Raw genomic sequence first — 16,773 nt, forward strand, 5'->3', positions numbered from 1 at the left:
TCTGTGTGTGTGTGTGTGTGTGTGTGTGTGTGTGTGTGTGTGTGTGTGTATATATATATATATATTATATAGAACACACGGGTGTGTATATTAAGTGCGTGTGTATGAAAGGGCTAGTGGGTATATGCAACTTGGTCATCTGTATTTCTCAGCAGTATTTTCCTTGTTTATGTGGGTTATTATGTTTTGCTTTTGCAAAGTAACGTGAGAGATCTCCAATATCTGACAATTTTGTTGTCGTCCCCTCCCCGCCCCAGGAAGGAGGCTAATATTGGGCGATACTAATACTGCGTGCTGTAAATATGCTAACAGATGTGTGGCTTTGTCACAGTCAGCCAGGCTCGCTGGTGGCCGGGCAGTGGCAGAAGGGCATTAGTTCTGTGCATGAGCTGTGTGTAGGAGATACCCGGGGAGGGGGGGGCGGAGCGGCGTGGAAGTGACAGGCGCTATATAAGTCGCTGGAAGCGAGCGGCGCTGCATTTGTTGACCGCGATACGGCGGCGAGAGGAGCATCCAGACAGCTGAGCAACCGTAGTGATACATCACGCCTGTATGTGCAGGCGTTATTACATTCATTGCCGGAACACAGGACTGCAAGAGGTTGGACACTGGATTTACTGACCACAAGGGCATGTGTGACCCACTGGATAACACCTTTGTAGTAGCTCCTTGGTGTTGCAGGCTGATGCTGGCTGTAAGAAGATACCTGTCCGTCTGACTTCCTTTCATAGTGGAATTATTTGGATCCTTGGCTTCTCCCCGAGGTGGTTTACAGCAATACAGGTGCTGCTGATTTGTTACATATAGAGCAGGAGAGAGAAGAGGATGGAACCCAGACGCATCTGCGCTTTGACGTTTCTCATCCTGATATTGCAGCAGGTAATGGCCATTGGGAGCTCTCTGGGTTCCTTGTTGGTCTCTGTAGCATTTAGAGGAGGGCACCTGTGTTCCTGGGAGATCTGATTTAGGGGGTCTTGTGTATTTTTATTTTCTAAGGTGTCTAGCTCCGGGGTCTTCCAGCTGGAACTTCATGAGTTTATTAATGCCAGTGGGATGCTGGCGAGTGGGGCTTCGTGCTTGCCCAGCTGCAGGATCTTCTTCAAGATATGCTTGAAGCACTTTCAGGCCGTGGTCTACCCCGGGTCCTGCACTTTTGGCAGTGTGGTCACCCCGGTGCTTGGCTCCAATTCCTTCATCATAGGGAATATTGAAGGCTTCACCAATCCCATCAGGCTGCCCTTCAACTTTACATGGCCGGTAAGACCAACATGACCTACACTTATCAAAGCATTAGTTTATAGCTAGTGCTGTCATCAGATTTTCATTTGTTTATTAAATCCTATCTTTGTTTTTTGTTTGACACTTCTATTGTATTTTATTTATTTATTTTGCTTAATGTGGTTTGAGATTATACCTCTCCCATTACCACTTGGTTTATATGGTAAATATCGCAGTCTGTGCAGTCCATTTTCTACCAGTACAGATGACTGTGTATGTATATACACATACAACCGTCATACCCTAGTCATACCAGGGTAACTATCCTGTGCATATATAAAGAGGAAAAAAGACGGCACTCGGGGATATAGATGTGTGAAGCACCCTTAGGAAAAGGAGCTTTTCCCCTCACTGAAACTGTTTCTCAATTTGCTGCTGTAGTGATTAATACACTATACATTTATTACAAGAAGATATATATATGTGTATGTGTGTGTGTATGTATGTATGTGTATATATATATATATATATATATATATATATATATATATATATATATATACACACAGTGTGTGTGTGTATGCCTCCAACAGATGAAATAGTTAATCTGCTTTCTTACATGATCAGATTTCATGAATTAATAATCAGCAGAAAATATTTATATACAACCATAAACGAAGTAACCCTTGAATGTGTACAACAGTAACAGATGTTTGTTAACAACTTCAAATGGGTTCAAAGTCTCTGCTGGCAGTAGACACTAGTTCTGGCGAATCCTACCCCCCACCCTTTCTAGTGGAAATAAACGAAAGAAGCTCCATTTAATTGAGATCTAGGCAGTAATGCTATCTGCAATTAGATTAATTAAACTGCACAGGCAGGCATGAGCACCAAAGAAAATTAACATTTGTCTGATCATCTCCCTTTTTAATCTTAAACATATAAATATATTTTTTTTTTATGTCCAGCTGCCCTTTTTATTAAGCGTTTTATTTATTATTTTTTCTTTATTTCAGAAAACGTTTTCCCTGATAATTGAAGCTGTTCATAAGCCTACAGGTAAATGAAATAATGTTAGACACTAGGAGGTGCTATTGTTCAACCAATGAGCTTCTGATGCACTATAAAGACAGGTTCTGATAAGCAATTTTAAATACTATGACATTTTATTTATGTTTATAAAGTAGCTTAACTGTTAACCTAAAATTAAATAATTGAAATTCCAGTTAATAGATCAAACTCAAGCTCCTGCTTTGATATATACATATCTTATACAGTATTATTTTTTTCCCTGGCCCTACATACCTAATCTCCCAACACAATTGAGTTTCCTCCAGTTTATTTTTGGCGTGGGAAAGAAGTCCGCTCTTTGGTGAGAAAACCAGAAGTCTGCCAAATCGTCCTGACTGCCTTTTCCTGTATTTTACACCTTTTTCAAATTCCGCCCTTTGGAAAAGAAATAATGGCTTTTGGATGTTTTGCTGACATAGAGGAAGAGAATATTTCAACAAAACAATTCTCACATTGAAACATTTCTTGAGGCCACAAACCTAGTGCTAGCTCACTTGCCTTGAAGTCTCTGCTAAACTATTAGAATAGATCAATAATAACTGAGTCACTGATCAACCAATTATATATTACATTTATTAGTTTATTTTTCTAAATGGTGATCGCTAAATGTGGATCTATATAAAATTATCCACTTTAATCTACAGATTTTTTTTTAGATCTATACATATATTCCTGCAATAATGTCATCGTATGTAGATGACATTTTTATATTTTTCTTTAATATGTCTTTAATATACATATATAATTTTATAATGCAGACTTCATCGCCCCCTAGCTTTCCCTGGTTCTCTCTGGAACGATATGTAACATTAGACTTTTATGCAGCTTAGCCACAGACTGTGACTCCCATGGTCAGGTCAGTGCATTGGGACTTTTTATAAAACTAGTATTGCAAAATGCTGCACATTAGAGCAATTGCAGGAATAAGGCAGGGAAACTTCCTTATGTTAATAGCTGTTTTACTGGTAGTTAAGTCTTTTTTTTTTTTTTTTGTCTTTCTATAGATTTAAATCAGAAGGAAATGTTGGTCAGTCAGTTTACAATCCAGAAACCCCTTAATGTTGCTGAGGAGTGGACCAGAGATGTCATGGTAGGGGTACCGCAGGCACAGCTAAGATACTCCTACAGAGTAGTCTGCAGTGAGCACTACTATGGTGAAAGCTGCTCTAGACTCTGCAAGCCTCGTGATGATCGATTTGGACACTACATATGTGATGCTAATGGCAGTGTGGCATGCCTGAAGGGATGGAAAGAAGAATATTGCTCAAAACGTAAGATTTATTTCCTGACCTGGGAATTGTTTCACATGGGGACATCCTCATATATATTAGTAATGACTCAAAAGATGGGAATTCCCTATTTCATGGAGAGGCTCAAAGAGGTTATTCATTAAAAGTCCTATCTGTGAAGTATGAGACGTTGACCATCAGGCTTGTAGAACATGGTTACATTTTTGTTACAGGAATCTGACATTAATGCACTGTGCTTAATTAAACCTTTTGCATTCCACAAGTTTCCGCTGACAAACACTTGCCTGTGGGCTAGCACTATCTAGCAGATCTTGTAAATTATAAAGCTTCTATAGTTATCAAAATGGAAATACGATTTCACCACTCCAGATTCTGGATTCAGTTTTCCTTGTTGACTGCCTCCGTATTTTAAGAAATCTTCTAGATCAGTGGTTCTCAAACTCTGTCCTCAGGACCCCACACAGGTCATGTTTTCCAGGTCACCCAGCAGGTGCACAGGTGTACTCATTACTCACTGACACATTTTAAAAGATTCATAGGTGAAGCCTAACTATTTCACTTGTGATTCTGTGAGGAGACCTGGAAAACACCGAAGTCCAATTTCACATCGGCAATTTTGCATCCTTTATGCCCAAACACACCTGGCATGATGGGAAGGTTAGCATTAGTCCAATACCTCTGTAATCTACCAAAACTACATGAAAGCATTACGTGTTTGGTGTAGAAAGAGGGATAGTTGGTGTGATCACACGTACTGCCTAGGGCTCTCCTGATATAAATTGAGAATTAATCTAATGAATTGGATTTTCTTTTCTAGTGTAAATCTTATTCTATTTATGCATACATCCCCAGTACTCCTGACCCTCCTGTGCATATGCTGTTAACATAACAGATCTGAAGTTGTTCATTTATGAGACCAACAAAGTGAATGAGATGGGCATTGCTCTTAAATCAACAGTAATACAATGTTGTGTTAACTTATAAACTGATGTGCTGAAAGGACAAAATCCCAAACAGATTATTTGTACATATCCTACAAACTAATGTCAGGAGTACAGGAAGTGACAGCGGTCACATTGATGGATGCGGTTGTTAATACTTTTTTGGCCATGTGGCTTTTAGAACCTTTGATTTTACTATTAAATAATGTAGTGTTAGTACTTCATACCTTTGTTGTATGGTGTCTAGAGATGTGCCAATGATCCTGACAAAAGCATAAAGTACAGATCATTGAATAGCAAACACTATGTGAATGGTTTTCTGTTATGAAAATGTCTTTATTCAAGGGTCTTCCAGTATTGGGATTGGTGCAAGATGACCCAGTATTGGGAGAAGTGGATGGTATGTAGATCATTCCACATGGAAGGTTTTAGGGTCACATCCTTAGATGACCACCACTTACAAGGTCAATGCTTTGAGGACAAACCATTTTTTTTTAAATAAAGTGCAGTTATGGCTGAAAAGGAAATAAACTTACAATCAAGTCTTTGCCCTCTTTCTGGCTGATTCACTGTGTTCCAGGGACCATTAGACTACTAATATAAATATGAATAAAGTATTTGAGAACTAGAAACTATATACTGTCATTTAAGCAGTGGTTACAACTAAAGACTGCATATACTGTCTTCCACATCTTAAGCAGCAGTTTTGCCATGAAGATGTTAATTGTTGCTAAATGGAATTTATTCAGTGACGCAATTTTGGAAACCACTGCTAGACTAATTCCAGCTTCCAAACAGGACTATTATTTTAACTGCTATCCAATGCTCTTGTGTAATTAGTGACAATGGTTAAATGGACTACAGACAAAATATTTAGAGGAAGTAATAGAACATTTTAACTATGCAGCAGATCTTCCACTGGGGCTGTTACACGTTGTGTCCTCCAAAGACTTGAACTACATACAGTGTCTGTCCCTTATAAATAGTGGAATTTTATTTTTTATGGCAATTCTATAGGAATATTTTACTTCTGTGTTAGTAGTTTCTGCCTGTGATTAAATATTTTGCCATTTTAATGGTCATTTCAGGTTGTTTTTTGGGTTTTTTTTTATACCTGACCTAAATTTAGACTTTGATTTATTTTATCTTTTTCACCAGTTTACAAACCAATTTTGGTAGTTAACATACACAATTATCTGCTGTGGTTGGAAACTTTACTAAATTAGTTAATGAGCTTAAGACCTGGCAAACTAATGTTGGGTGTTTTTATAGCCGTATTACATAATGATGCACGGCAGCATTGCAGTTTTCAATTGGATAGGCCCTATTAAAACAGTTCAGGGATTAAGGAAATTCATACTTGAGTACAGGTGATTTAATGGATACCTCAGTCATGTTGAATTAAAAATCTGTGCTCAACCAGGGATAGCCTTTACAACCTAACCTGTTAAGTGCCGATGTACTTGACGTAAAGACCTCTGGGACAGGGTGTTTAAGACCGTTTTCATTGCCTTATATCTAATTTGCTTTCAAATACAAAAAACGCACCAGAGTGGGCGTGTCCGTTCGGCGCGCTGTTCCTGTCTGTCGCATTGTAATCGGTGTAAAGTCGCACGCGTGCCCTGCTGCTGCCCCGGGCTTGTGCCGCGCGCCACGCGTCCTAATTGTTATCGTTGGCTGTAGCCCGAGGGGACGAAGCTGAGAGAACAGCTGTACACAAGAGGGGAGGGTTGCGATGGCTTAAACCAGCAACAACAGTAGCAGCTGTTCCCTGATTGAGGCGGGGCTGGGGGGGGATGAACACTCCTTGTTCAGAGCCATCCAGGCATTAAACGAGTCTCTTGTAAGCGTGCAAAATCCATGTCACACACGCGTGGCATGGCCTGACAGCGTTGCTACATTAACTGGCTGCTTGCTCCCACTTCACAGGTTACAGCTGGGGGAGAGGATGGGAGGGGTCTCTTGGCACTACCCCTGTAGCTTAACCCTTTTTAGCACAGCTTGGTGGTGGGAAGAGATACGTCTAAGGGGGTGCCTTGTGGATACACATTTCAGAGAGCTGTATCCCCTTTTTTGTTAATAATAAATGCAAATTTCAAAAAGCACCTTTACATAATAAATGGGAAAACTTATTATACCAGTATATTGTTTACTGCTCCTGGGTCACATTAAAGCAGGCTTCATATTGTAGGGGTCAATTGTGGTTTGGTATAGGTCAACAACCAACATGACATGATGTTGCATGTGTAAAGTATTGCTAAGCCTAACGTCAACATTTTAACTATGTTGACATCATAACTGTCGACATTATGAATATAGACAATGTAACTGCATACCGCCCATTGTTTGACATAACTGGTCAGCTGTGTAAATTGATCTTGATATACAATACTTTGCTAGAAGTCACTGCACTGTTGTGATAAATTGCAGAGAGCTAGACTGTCCACACATCCTGGATATACATTGTGCAACTTGGAGGTTTATTTACTGAACTGCAGCTTTTCAAAGCAGCCAATTAATGGTGTTGCTGCCTGCAGAATTTTAAACTGCAATACTATTAAGTGTAAAACACCCCTAGTTTTGCACAGAATAGTCTTGTGGGTTTTAAATTATGAAGGCAAAATATATGTAATTGTCTGCTTTGAAAAGTTGCTGTTTAGTACATAAACCCCTTGGAGACTGTGGCAGATCAAGAAGGGGGAGGGGTTAGGGCAGGAGCCTTCCCTGCCCCTCCTCAGCTCAGAAAGCACGTGGCAGTGTGTGCTGGGCTGGGGAGGGTCTCGCTGCTCTCTCCTTGTCTGATGTGCTGCTATATAAACGGTCAGCGGTATTGGGCAGAGGTGTTATGGGGGAGGGAGGAAAAGATCGCCTCCACCTCCCCAGATCCATCCCTGCTTGGTGCAAACTGTACTACTTTTCTAGAATCTTCCAGAGTATGGTCTGTATTTATTCACATTATATTCTACACACTGTATCCTACATAGTACACTAGAAAGGATGATACTTTATTCACAGAAGCATATGAAAGTGTAATGTGAAACCGAAGCAGTGATGAAATAAGCAGGGTTTAGTCTGTCTGGTTATACCATTAGGTCTAAAACAGGATGATAATATAGTATAGTTAAAATTTGTTTTTATTCTGTTTCCGCAGCTATATGTCTGGACGGGTGTAGTGAGCAAAATGGTTTCTGTGTCAGCCCCGGAGAATGCTCGTGAGTAGAAATATATATATTTTTCTATGCACGTAATCCTGGCATAAATGCTACGTAATGCAGCTATTGGGCTGCAATATCTTTCTTTCTTCAATACCTTTCTTGGCATGTGTTAATGAACAAAGAGTATTATGACTTCGTAGTTCAAACTATTGTTCTAATTTTTATAGTGAGTAAGATCCTATCACAGGAAAGTGAGTAATCCTTTGTGATGTATTTGTATTTTGTATATAATAATGCTGAGAAATGTAAATAGCACTAGATCACATCCTGTTCTTTATCTACCAGTCACTAATAAACATATTTTCACATAATAGTAAATGACTTTCCATTGAGGTCACTGTAACCACTATACTCTGGTTTATTTTGCTACATACACTTTATTAGAACCTTGTATGTGCTAATATATTTGCCGCGCTGTAGAATGACTAACGCTTTTCTATAAATGTTCAGATGTCGTCCTGGATGGCAAGGTCGTTTCTGCAATGAGTGCATTCCACACAATGGATGCAGACACGGGACGTGCCAAAATCCATGGCAGTGCATCTGTGACGAGGGCTGGGGTGGCCTGTTCTGCGACCAGGGTGAGTCTGTATATAAAATCTCTTTTCTTGGATCTCTAGCTCAAACCAACATGGCAAAACGGCACAACATATCTGCTCTCTATGATCGGTACACGCATGACGCAATAGAATACAATTAAGTGGACAACTGTTCATGTAATATAATACCATGCCTCGGAGGCTAGTTTACAACCGCTAACGGCTCCTCTCCATTCTGTTCCGTTTCTTACAGATTTAAACTACTGCACCCACCATAAGCCCTGTAAAAATGGAGCCACCTGTATGAACACCGGACAGGGCAGCTACACGTGTTCGTGCCGGGCTGGATATACTGGAGTGAATTGTGAGGAGAAGATCAATGAATGTGATAGTAACCCGTGCCGGAATGGTGGTAGCTGCACGGTAAGAAATGGGATCCAAAGAAAGGTTTAGGGGAACAATGTATTTTAATGTTTACAGTCTTTAAATTGGGCCTCTTTGACCTATTAGGATAATTTAATTACATGACGATGGTTAAATCCAGATTTCTTTCACACCATTAATCCCCTTTGTGTAAAATCTGCAAATTACTGAAACTGTATTCCACGTTTTTTTTGGGGAGCTCCGTGGAGATGTATCAAACCACCTAGAGATGACCAGTGGAGAGTGGTTTGCTATGAGCCAATCTGCTTCTAGCTAGCATTTATCAAGTACAATCTATGAAAATAGCCAGAAGATGATTGGTTGCTACGGCCAACTTCTTTAATTGTCATCTTTGGAAAGTTTAATCCAGCTTCCCCATGTGTATTTGTTTTTCTTATGTATTCATACTGTGGACAGCTTGTTGCATTATCTAAATGAAAAATGAATAATAAGAATGTATCTTGTGATTTAGGGGCCTATTCCTGGCTCTCGATCAAGTATCCGTATCTCTGCGAGTACTATCTCTGCTGGATACTAACCGAACACTAATATAACGTTGGTCCAGTGTGGGGGTCAACTGTCCCTGCGTTCCTTATTACCACACGTTAGTAGTTATGGAACTTAGCGCCAGTGTGCATGTGTAAACTGGGGTTCACGCATAATTAATAACACCCCTTTGTAACTAGCTGACACAAACTAAATTTGATTGTCAGCCTGAATTTTAAAGTGTTGTTGATTCTGAACGGTCGCTCGTGCAGACCTGAGATTACACTTAATCCTTGTACTCAAGTGCATGTCAGTTATGCAAGTATATGTTCTGATTCCCCTCCTTATTACACACACACTGATGTATACATGTAGAATGCCCTAGCTCATCTGCTGCATGTAGGCCCTTGTCCTTGCTCTTTGTTGTTTTTCTTGCATTGCATTGTCAGCTTGTTTGAACTAGAATCTCTTGCAGCTGTTTGTACTATCAACATTTACACACGTAATGTAGACATACTGCTCTTTGGCACAGATCTCTCCTGTTTATACATGCTCACCCACTTCCTCACTGTTGTACATTTCCAAACTCAATGATTTTGACACTACAGTAACGTTGGTATTTTAAGACACTTCAGCAGTACACAGAATTCTTAAGGTCTTTGTTTTTTTTTCTCCTAGGATGTGGAGAGCGGTTATGTTTGTGAGTGTCCCCAAGGATATTATGGAATCCACTGTCAAAACAGTGTATTGAATTGTGCAGACTCCCCATGCTTTAACGGTGGCACATGTAGAGAGCGAGAAAACGGTGCCAGCTATGCCTGTCAGTGTCCACAAGGTTACACAGGATCCAACTGCGAAAAGAAAGTGGACCGGTGTACCAGCAACCCTTGCCTAAATGGTGCGTATCCTGTAACCAGTTTGACTTCCTTTTTGTATAACAATCAGATCAGTGATGACTTTGGGTAAATAAAGGATAACCAAACTATATAAAGTATCCAGGTTTTTTTTTTTTTTTTCTTCTTTGACCAGTAAGTTTTCAGATTTGCGAACAATGTTTCCATATTTCGAGTTGGATCTGGTAAATTAAAATTGGATTGCAAAACTTATTCTGATCTTGGTAGTGCCAGCTGACCAAACCTTCCCAGTGGCAAACGCAGGATTTCTAGAGGGGGGGTGTCCAAATGCTTTAACTTAGAGTGAGTGTGGCCTGTCCATGAAGAGGGCATAATTAGCACTTATCCAGCTTTAATATTGGTCTTTGCGTATGGTGTCATACTTCCAGCATATACAGGACCAACGATCACAGTATGCGATTAAATGCGCCAGTAGGGCCATCCTGCCAGAGCTCAATGTTTTTAGTTCAGATGTGGGCACCATTCCAGAGCATTGGAGCAAGTTTGGGAGTCTGGAGGAGCAGTAGAAGAACCTAGCACTGCCCTAGATAGATAGATAGATAGATAGATAGACTCTCCAGTGCGTGAGGAGATCTATTATTATACAGTATTAATAATTAACTCTATTGATGATCTATAGCAGTGCACCCCTAACAGTGCATGTTTTCCAGGTCTCCTAGTTGGTGCACAGGTTGGTGTGCACCAGGTTGGTCTCCTAGTTGGTGCACAGCCAGTATTTATTACTGGCTGACACATAATAAATGATCCACAGTAGGTGCTAATTATTTCATTTGTGATACTGAGAAGAACATGCAGCACTATGAAGTTCTATAATTCTTCTATTGTGGTCATAGTGTGGGCTGGAGAGGCGATATTCAGGCAACCGGAACACCCTCCCTGCATTTGTCTATGCGTCTCATCCAATTTTCAACAAATTCCTAGGGCTTTGATCACTATACTTACAATGGCACTGACAATAAATGCAACGCAGTCTGACTCTGCTATTATAACTATTGTTATGAATCCAGTGGTCAAAGCCACCGACAATTGGTGGCTTAGAAAACCCTCTTAAGTAAATGTACTCCCTAGTTTTCATCTTTTTGATGTAAGTTTGTAGGAAAACTTCTGTTCTGCTTTAGAGTTTGTGTGTGGTCAGTATATACAGTTTGTTATAGGTGTTGGGCTATTAAAGCTTTTTTTGAGTTTTAGTTTTAAAAAAAAATATATATATATTTTTAATCTTTAAAACTTAATTTTGAAAATTGGTGCAGGTTTTTTTTTTTTTCAATACAAAATTGCAGACTTAAGATTTTAAGATGGGTACACTATATATCGTTCCACCACGAATCGGGATGATCTATATCATACGTATCGTGCAGTGTGTATGCCTTATACGTCATTCATTGCGTCATCCAATCTGCCTTTTGGCACAGCAGATGGGACGATGCAATGAATGACCCCATGCTGTAATTTGCAGCATGGAACTATACATCGCGTCCTCTACACCGGATCTTGAAGTGTGTGCAGTGCGCAAGATGTAGTGTTACATTGTGTCTTTCTATTGCTGAGTACATATATCGTTTAGCGTGTACCCAGCTTTAGTCCACCTGTTCATCTTGGCATACTGAGCATTACTGAAAAAAAACAAGCAACCACTGAATGCTACTTACAGGATAATATGTATTTTTTTTTTTTTTATTACACAGTTTGGCTTCCCTTGCACATGACTACTTATTGTCATTGCATTACTTACAGACAGAATTACTCACTGGCTGCACAAATTGACATTATTGTAATGTTACGTGCTAGCTATGAAGTCCATCACCGTTCACAAGATTAATTATTTATATTTCTCAACAGGTGGTCAGTGCTCCATCTTCGGTTACACACCATTGTGCCGCTGCCGTCCGGGATATACAGGGCCGACATGTGCAATTAATGTGAATGATTGTGTAAAGAATCCATGCTCCAATGGAGGAACCTGCTATGACCTGCCCGGTGATTATGCATGCAGTTGTCCACCAGGATTTACTGGGAAGACTTGTGATATAAATGCCAGAGATGGATGTGCTGTCAGTCCATGTAAGAATGGAGGATCATGCTTTCAGGTGCCTTATGAAAATCCTGCTTGTGTTTGCACTGACTCTTTCACGGGAAGCCATTGTGAACTTCCGGTTGGCCAGCAGAAGTCCTGGGAATTCCCTTGGGTTGCTGTGTTCATGGGTGCAGGCATGGTAGGGCTGCTGGTTTTATCATGTATGATATTTGTGGTTGTGAGACATTTCCGTCAGCAGCCAATACAGGACGCGAAGACTATGAACAATTTATCAGATTTCCAGAAAGACAACCTGATACCAGCCTCGCAATTAAAGAATATAAACAAAAAAAAGGACCTGGAGGTGGACTGTGGTCTAGAGAAGTCAAACTACAAGCTTAAAAACCACACCTTAGACTGTAACATAAGCAGCGGACTTATTGGTGTTAGTAATGGGATTGGAAAAGGAGACAAATTCTACAACAGTGAAAAGTGTTTAGAAGAAGAAAAATTCCCTCTCCGTCTACACAGGTGAGCGAATACGCTTGTGGCAGGAATTAGATTTTATCGGTCACACATTTTGCACTTGACAACTGGTTTTGCGCAATTAACGCATAGGGCGAGATTCCATTCTAAGTTATGAAACTGTCAGGCAAAGGTTCTTCATGGCCAGCTGTGACACTGGTAATTGTTTCTGGCTACCATATGATGTAGCTAGCCAAACTGTGGCCACACACTGACAATAATTCAATCTCCCCCATGAAAAATACAGCACTTATTTATATTGCACCATTCCCATTTTGACATTAAAGTGTGTGTGTGTAGTTAAATTGAATATTTAAATGAGCTTGGATGACTATGCGGTTTATAATTATAGTAGGGAGGCACTTGTATAGGATCTGTCTTTTTGTAAAATGCATGAAATTCTGGGTGACTTTCTGATGTATACAGAAGGTTGTTTCTTGTATTTCAGTTAATGTTGTGGGAAAAAATGGTTTCACCCCGAATTTGTAGTGATACAACTTATTACAAAGGCCTAAATTTTTTTGAGAATTATGCATTAATATTTTATTTCTAATACAAAAGTAGAATTTAGAGCATTTGCAATTATTTTGCTGTATTGCTATACAATCAGCATAGCAATATTAAAGTAATTGTACTTTCTGCAACCAAAGCCTGATATAGGATTTTATTTTTTTTATTGCATGCAGAAATAAATGTCATTATTAAGAAGGTCTTGTGTGACTGCTGACCCTCTAATACGTGATTGGCATATTTTGTGTTTGTCACTCTTCTTAGCAGAAATGGGAAATATTTTTAGGTGCTGGAAATCAATATTACATCATCCAAATCCAACTCAAAGTGCCGTATTTGTCTAGTGGGGAAGTGCGGCTGTGCACATCACTGCTAAATACAGCAGCCTAATATTGCAGATGTTTTTGTGCACCTCTATATAGGGTGCAAGAGAAAAACTGGCAATGTTGGGAATCGCCAGGTGTTGGCAAAACTGTTGAAACAGCAGCATCTTGCTCCAATTGGATGTTGCCCAAAGATTATGGAACATGGTTCTCACCAGTGACCTTCAGTGATCCCTGCAACTAACGTGTGTGTGTGTGCAACATAGACATATATGTAATGTTTGTGTGTCTGTGTATGGGCTCACTCTATGTACTGTAAGTAGACTCCTACTTGGATATATTATGCTTTTAATGAATGTCATAAAATCTTACTATACATATGAGATCACAAATGCATGCTTAACTATAAAGTCTCCCTCTTTTTTAAAAGGTGTTTTTTTTTTTTTCTTTTCTCTGTACAGTGAGAAGCCGGAGTGTAGAATATCAACGATATGTTCCCCGCGGGATTCAATGTACCAGTCAATTTATGTGATAGCAGAGGAACAGAATGAATGTGTGATAGCTACAGAGGTAAGGACATCGCTTCTAAAGTGCCTGCTGGATAGGATTTCTAGTGAAGCTGATACTGCTTGTGGCAGAGATGGTACTCCTAGATTATCATGCATAGCCTTTCATTAGGGCGCCTGTCTTCAGTGCTGAAATGAACAGCAGCTCACTTTAGTGAGACTTAAAATGCTCCTCACTATAAATGAGGTCAAATATTTCCTTATTACAGCTCTTTTACATATAAAGCATGTTGCTGATATTTATTCAGACTCTTAGTGCAAGAATTGGTTTTAAATTGAGAGATTGATATAGATAGATGTAGATATATAGAGATCTCTAATTGTTTTGACGGTTGGCTGCAGTTGCTCACGCATTGCGAGCACAGATCTGAATGTGCATTTTCACTCGTATACAGTGTTGTATATCGCTATATGTGGTTGGACCGTCCCAATCTGTAAGCTTTATTTTACAGCCAAGATTGTTTCAAATGTGAGTCTGCAGCTCCGGTGACTCACCCTTTCTAAACTTGATTTGCATGAGAACGCCCCATCACAGCCCAGCTACGCCTCATAGTTACGTAAACTTCGTTCTGGAGCATGTGCAGCGTGAAATACCACAAAATATGCTGGAAAGCTTTGCATCAGATCCTTAATGTGCAATGACTTTAGATAATTAAATGAATTAATACCATGGTGGTTCACCAAATGTCATATTCCCTATTAACTTCTTTTGGATTCTTCTTCCTTTTCTGTTACAGGTGTAACCCTTAAGTTGAGCATTCAGAAGTGCAACTTTGGCATTCTCTTGAGGGCCACAAAGAGGAGGCATGCCATGTAGCCGTGTTTACAATTCAGGACTGGAGGTGATTTTGATCATACATGCAACTTGCTGCTTTCAGAAGATCGGATAATCTGAGCTGAAGGGGGCAGACTGTGAATTTGCAGGCGATGCAATGGACTTCAATCCCTGGCTCTAGAGTTCAGGAATTTGATCAACTGAATGTAACAAAACTGTGATCTAGAAGCAACATGAAGATATTAAAGAGAGACCTGTTATGATTGTGAGCTAGTTTCTTAAAGTGTCCTTTTCAGACGTCACTCTCCATATCCTCATTATGTAACGTTGCAAATGTGAGGTGCTGACAGCAATGGATGTTGGCAATCCATGCCATAGAACATACATTCCAAGGAGATGAAGGGGATCAGTTTCCTATGCAGAATGAATCGTTCTTCTTTCAAGGTCCTGGTGTTGTCCTACTGTATTAAGAAGTGCCTAAAGAATGTCCCAAGTGTCCACTTTGTGTTGGCTGATAACTACTTTCCCATTAATACCTGAACAGTATTAAGCTAAGAAGAATAATTTTTTTTTACATTTTATTCTTGCTATAGATGTTGTGGGACAGACTCCTGGAAAGTGACATGTGGGCATTGCTATTAAATGTTAATAAAACGCACAGACTGGAAGCCAGTGCGAGTCTTCGGCCAGCAAACTCTAGTCAAAGCCTTACATTGCGTGACAAATCAATCAAGCTGGCCACTTTTTAATAATTTTTGCACTACTGAGAATTGTGATTTAAAACTTTATTTTCTACTTAAACAGAGAACACTATATCAATTTGGTATCATGTCTGTTCCTCACAGCCTTAATATTGTGTAAATGTATCACATGCCCAAAATAGCATTCATACTACATGTAGGGTTATACATTTTTTGAATCAATTTTTTTTATTTTTTGTTTTCTTTAATTTATATACCGTGACCATTACTGCCATAATGCTGAACTCTCAAGTGACTTCAATCTTGGTTCTTTTCTGCTATTAAGGATTTCCGTTGAAAAATACCTATTGTAAAGTCAGTGGCTGCTCTGAATATACAACTTTTAATTTATTTATTTTTATTTTTTTATTAAAAATTTTGTTAAAAGGGCAAGCAAGGCTGCCTCACTCCAGTATTTTGCCTTGAGAGCTTCAAAGGTTGTTGTTTTTTGTTTTTGTTTTTTTTAATATTATCCATACCTACAAGTAGTTGCAATATTTCAATGTGTGAAGAACAGCTAAAGCTGCCTGTTATAAAGCATTGGTTAATCCTGATGAATGTTGGAAAATATAAATTCAAACCATAGTTTACCCTAGTCATTTGGCTTTCTCCTTTTATAACTTCTATATAACTATAGCGCCGTAAAGGCTGCATCAGCAACACAAGACCCTCATTCAATAATAAATGTTTGGCTGTAGTTTTATGTCCCTTCTTTCTTTTTTTTTTTTTTTTTTTTTGAAACCTAGCATTTTCAATAATTTAGTATTGAATCAAAAGCACTGAACTTTTTACATTTTATAGCATTGTTTTGTATATAATGTATATTTATAATCAAAACAAATGTAAATATGTTTCTTCTGTAATGTTAATGTAATAGCAAAGTTTTGAGTTGTTTTTTTCAAAACAAATGAAAAACCTCTTCCACCTACTTTTTGTTTTCTGTCTTTTGATTTCTAAAATATGCTTTTTCATGCGCGATGACAAACTTCAAGTGTTGAAGTTTATCCTTGTCTATTCTGGTAAATGTAAACTGGTCTCTGCATGCAATTAAGCCTTGGGTGCACTTATTGTGTGTACTTTTGATAAATGTAGGCAATAAAAAATAGCACTTTGGGGGGAAAATAACAGTGCTTGGTTTCCTGTTGCTTTTCCTGTGGCCTTTGTCAAAAACAGGTAAATAGGAAGCAAAAATGCATTCCCACTAATTTTTCTATAGAAGTTTACAGGAAGTTATTGTGTGTCCACTTGCTACAAATGAATTTG

The 16,773-nt window shown here is 39.1% G+C and overlaps 1 protein-coding gene across 1 annotated transcript; it reads left to right on the forward strand.

The window, feature by feature from the left end:
• Window positions 1-415: 415 nt before the first annotated feature.
• Window positions 416-16,309, forward strand: LOC148442985 (delta-like protein 4). The gene is made up of 11 exons (XM_088463425.1): window positions 416-879; window positions 997-1,257; window positions 2,235-2,277; window positions 3,294-3,560; window positions 7,632-7,692; window positions 8,146-8,276; window positions 8,488-8,657; window positions 9,822-10,041; window positions 11,897-12,602; window positions 13,891-13,999; window positions 14,733-16,309. Exons 1-11 carry the CDS (start codon window positions 826-828, stop codon window positions 14,736-14,738), a joined length of 2,028 nt encoding a protein of 675 aa, XP_088319551.1. The 5' UTR covers window positions 416-825; the 3' UTR covers window positions 14,739-16,309.
• Window positions 16,310-16,773: the final 464 nt, after the last annotated feature.

Source organism: Taudactylus pleione, unplaced genomic scaffold, assembly GCF_031769625.1.
Source record: "Taudactylus pleione unplaced genomic scaffold, aTauple2 ptg001370l, whole genome shotgun sequence".
NCBI lineage: Eukaryota > Metazoa > Chordata > Amphibia > Anura > Myobatrachidae > Taudactylus > Taudactylus pleione.

Bases quoted from the DNA above. Each gene is read 5' to 3' on its own strand.
- LOC148442985 (XM_088463425.1), top strand. From the start codon at position 826: ATGGAACCCAGACGCATCTGCGCTTTGACGTTTCTCATCCTGATATTG. The intron at 880-996 runs GTAATGGCCATT...TTATTTTCTAAG, and splicing joins TCATCCTGATATTGCAGCAG to GTGTCTAGCTCCGGGGTCTT. The intron at 2,278-3,293 runs GTAAATGAAATA...GTCTTTCTATAG, and splicing joins AGCTGTTCATAAGCCTACAG to ATTTAAATCAGAAGGAAATG.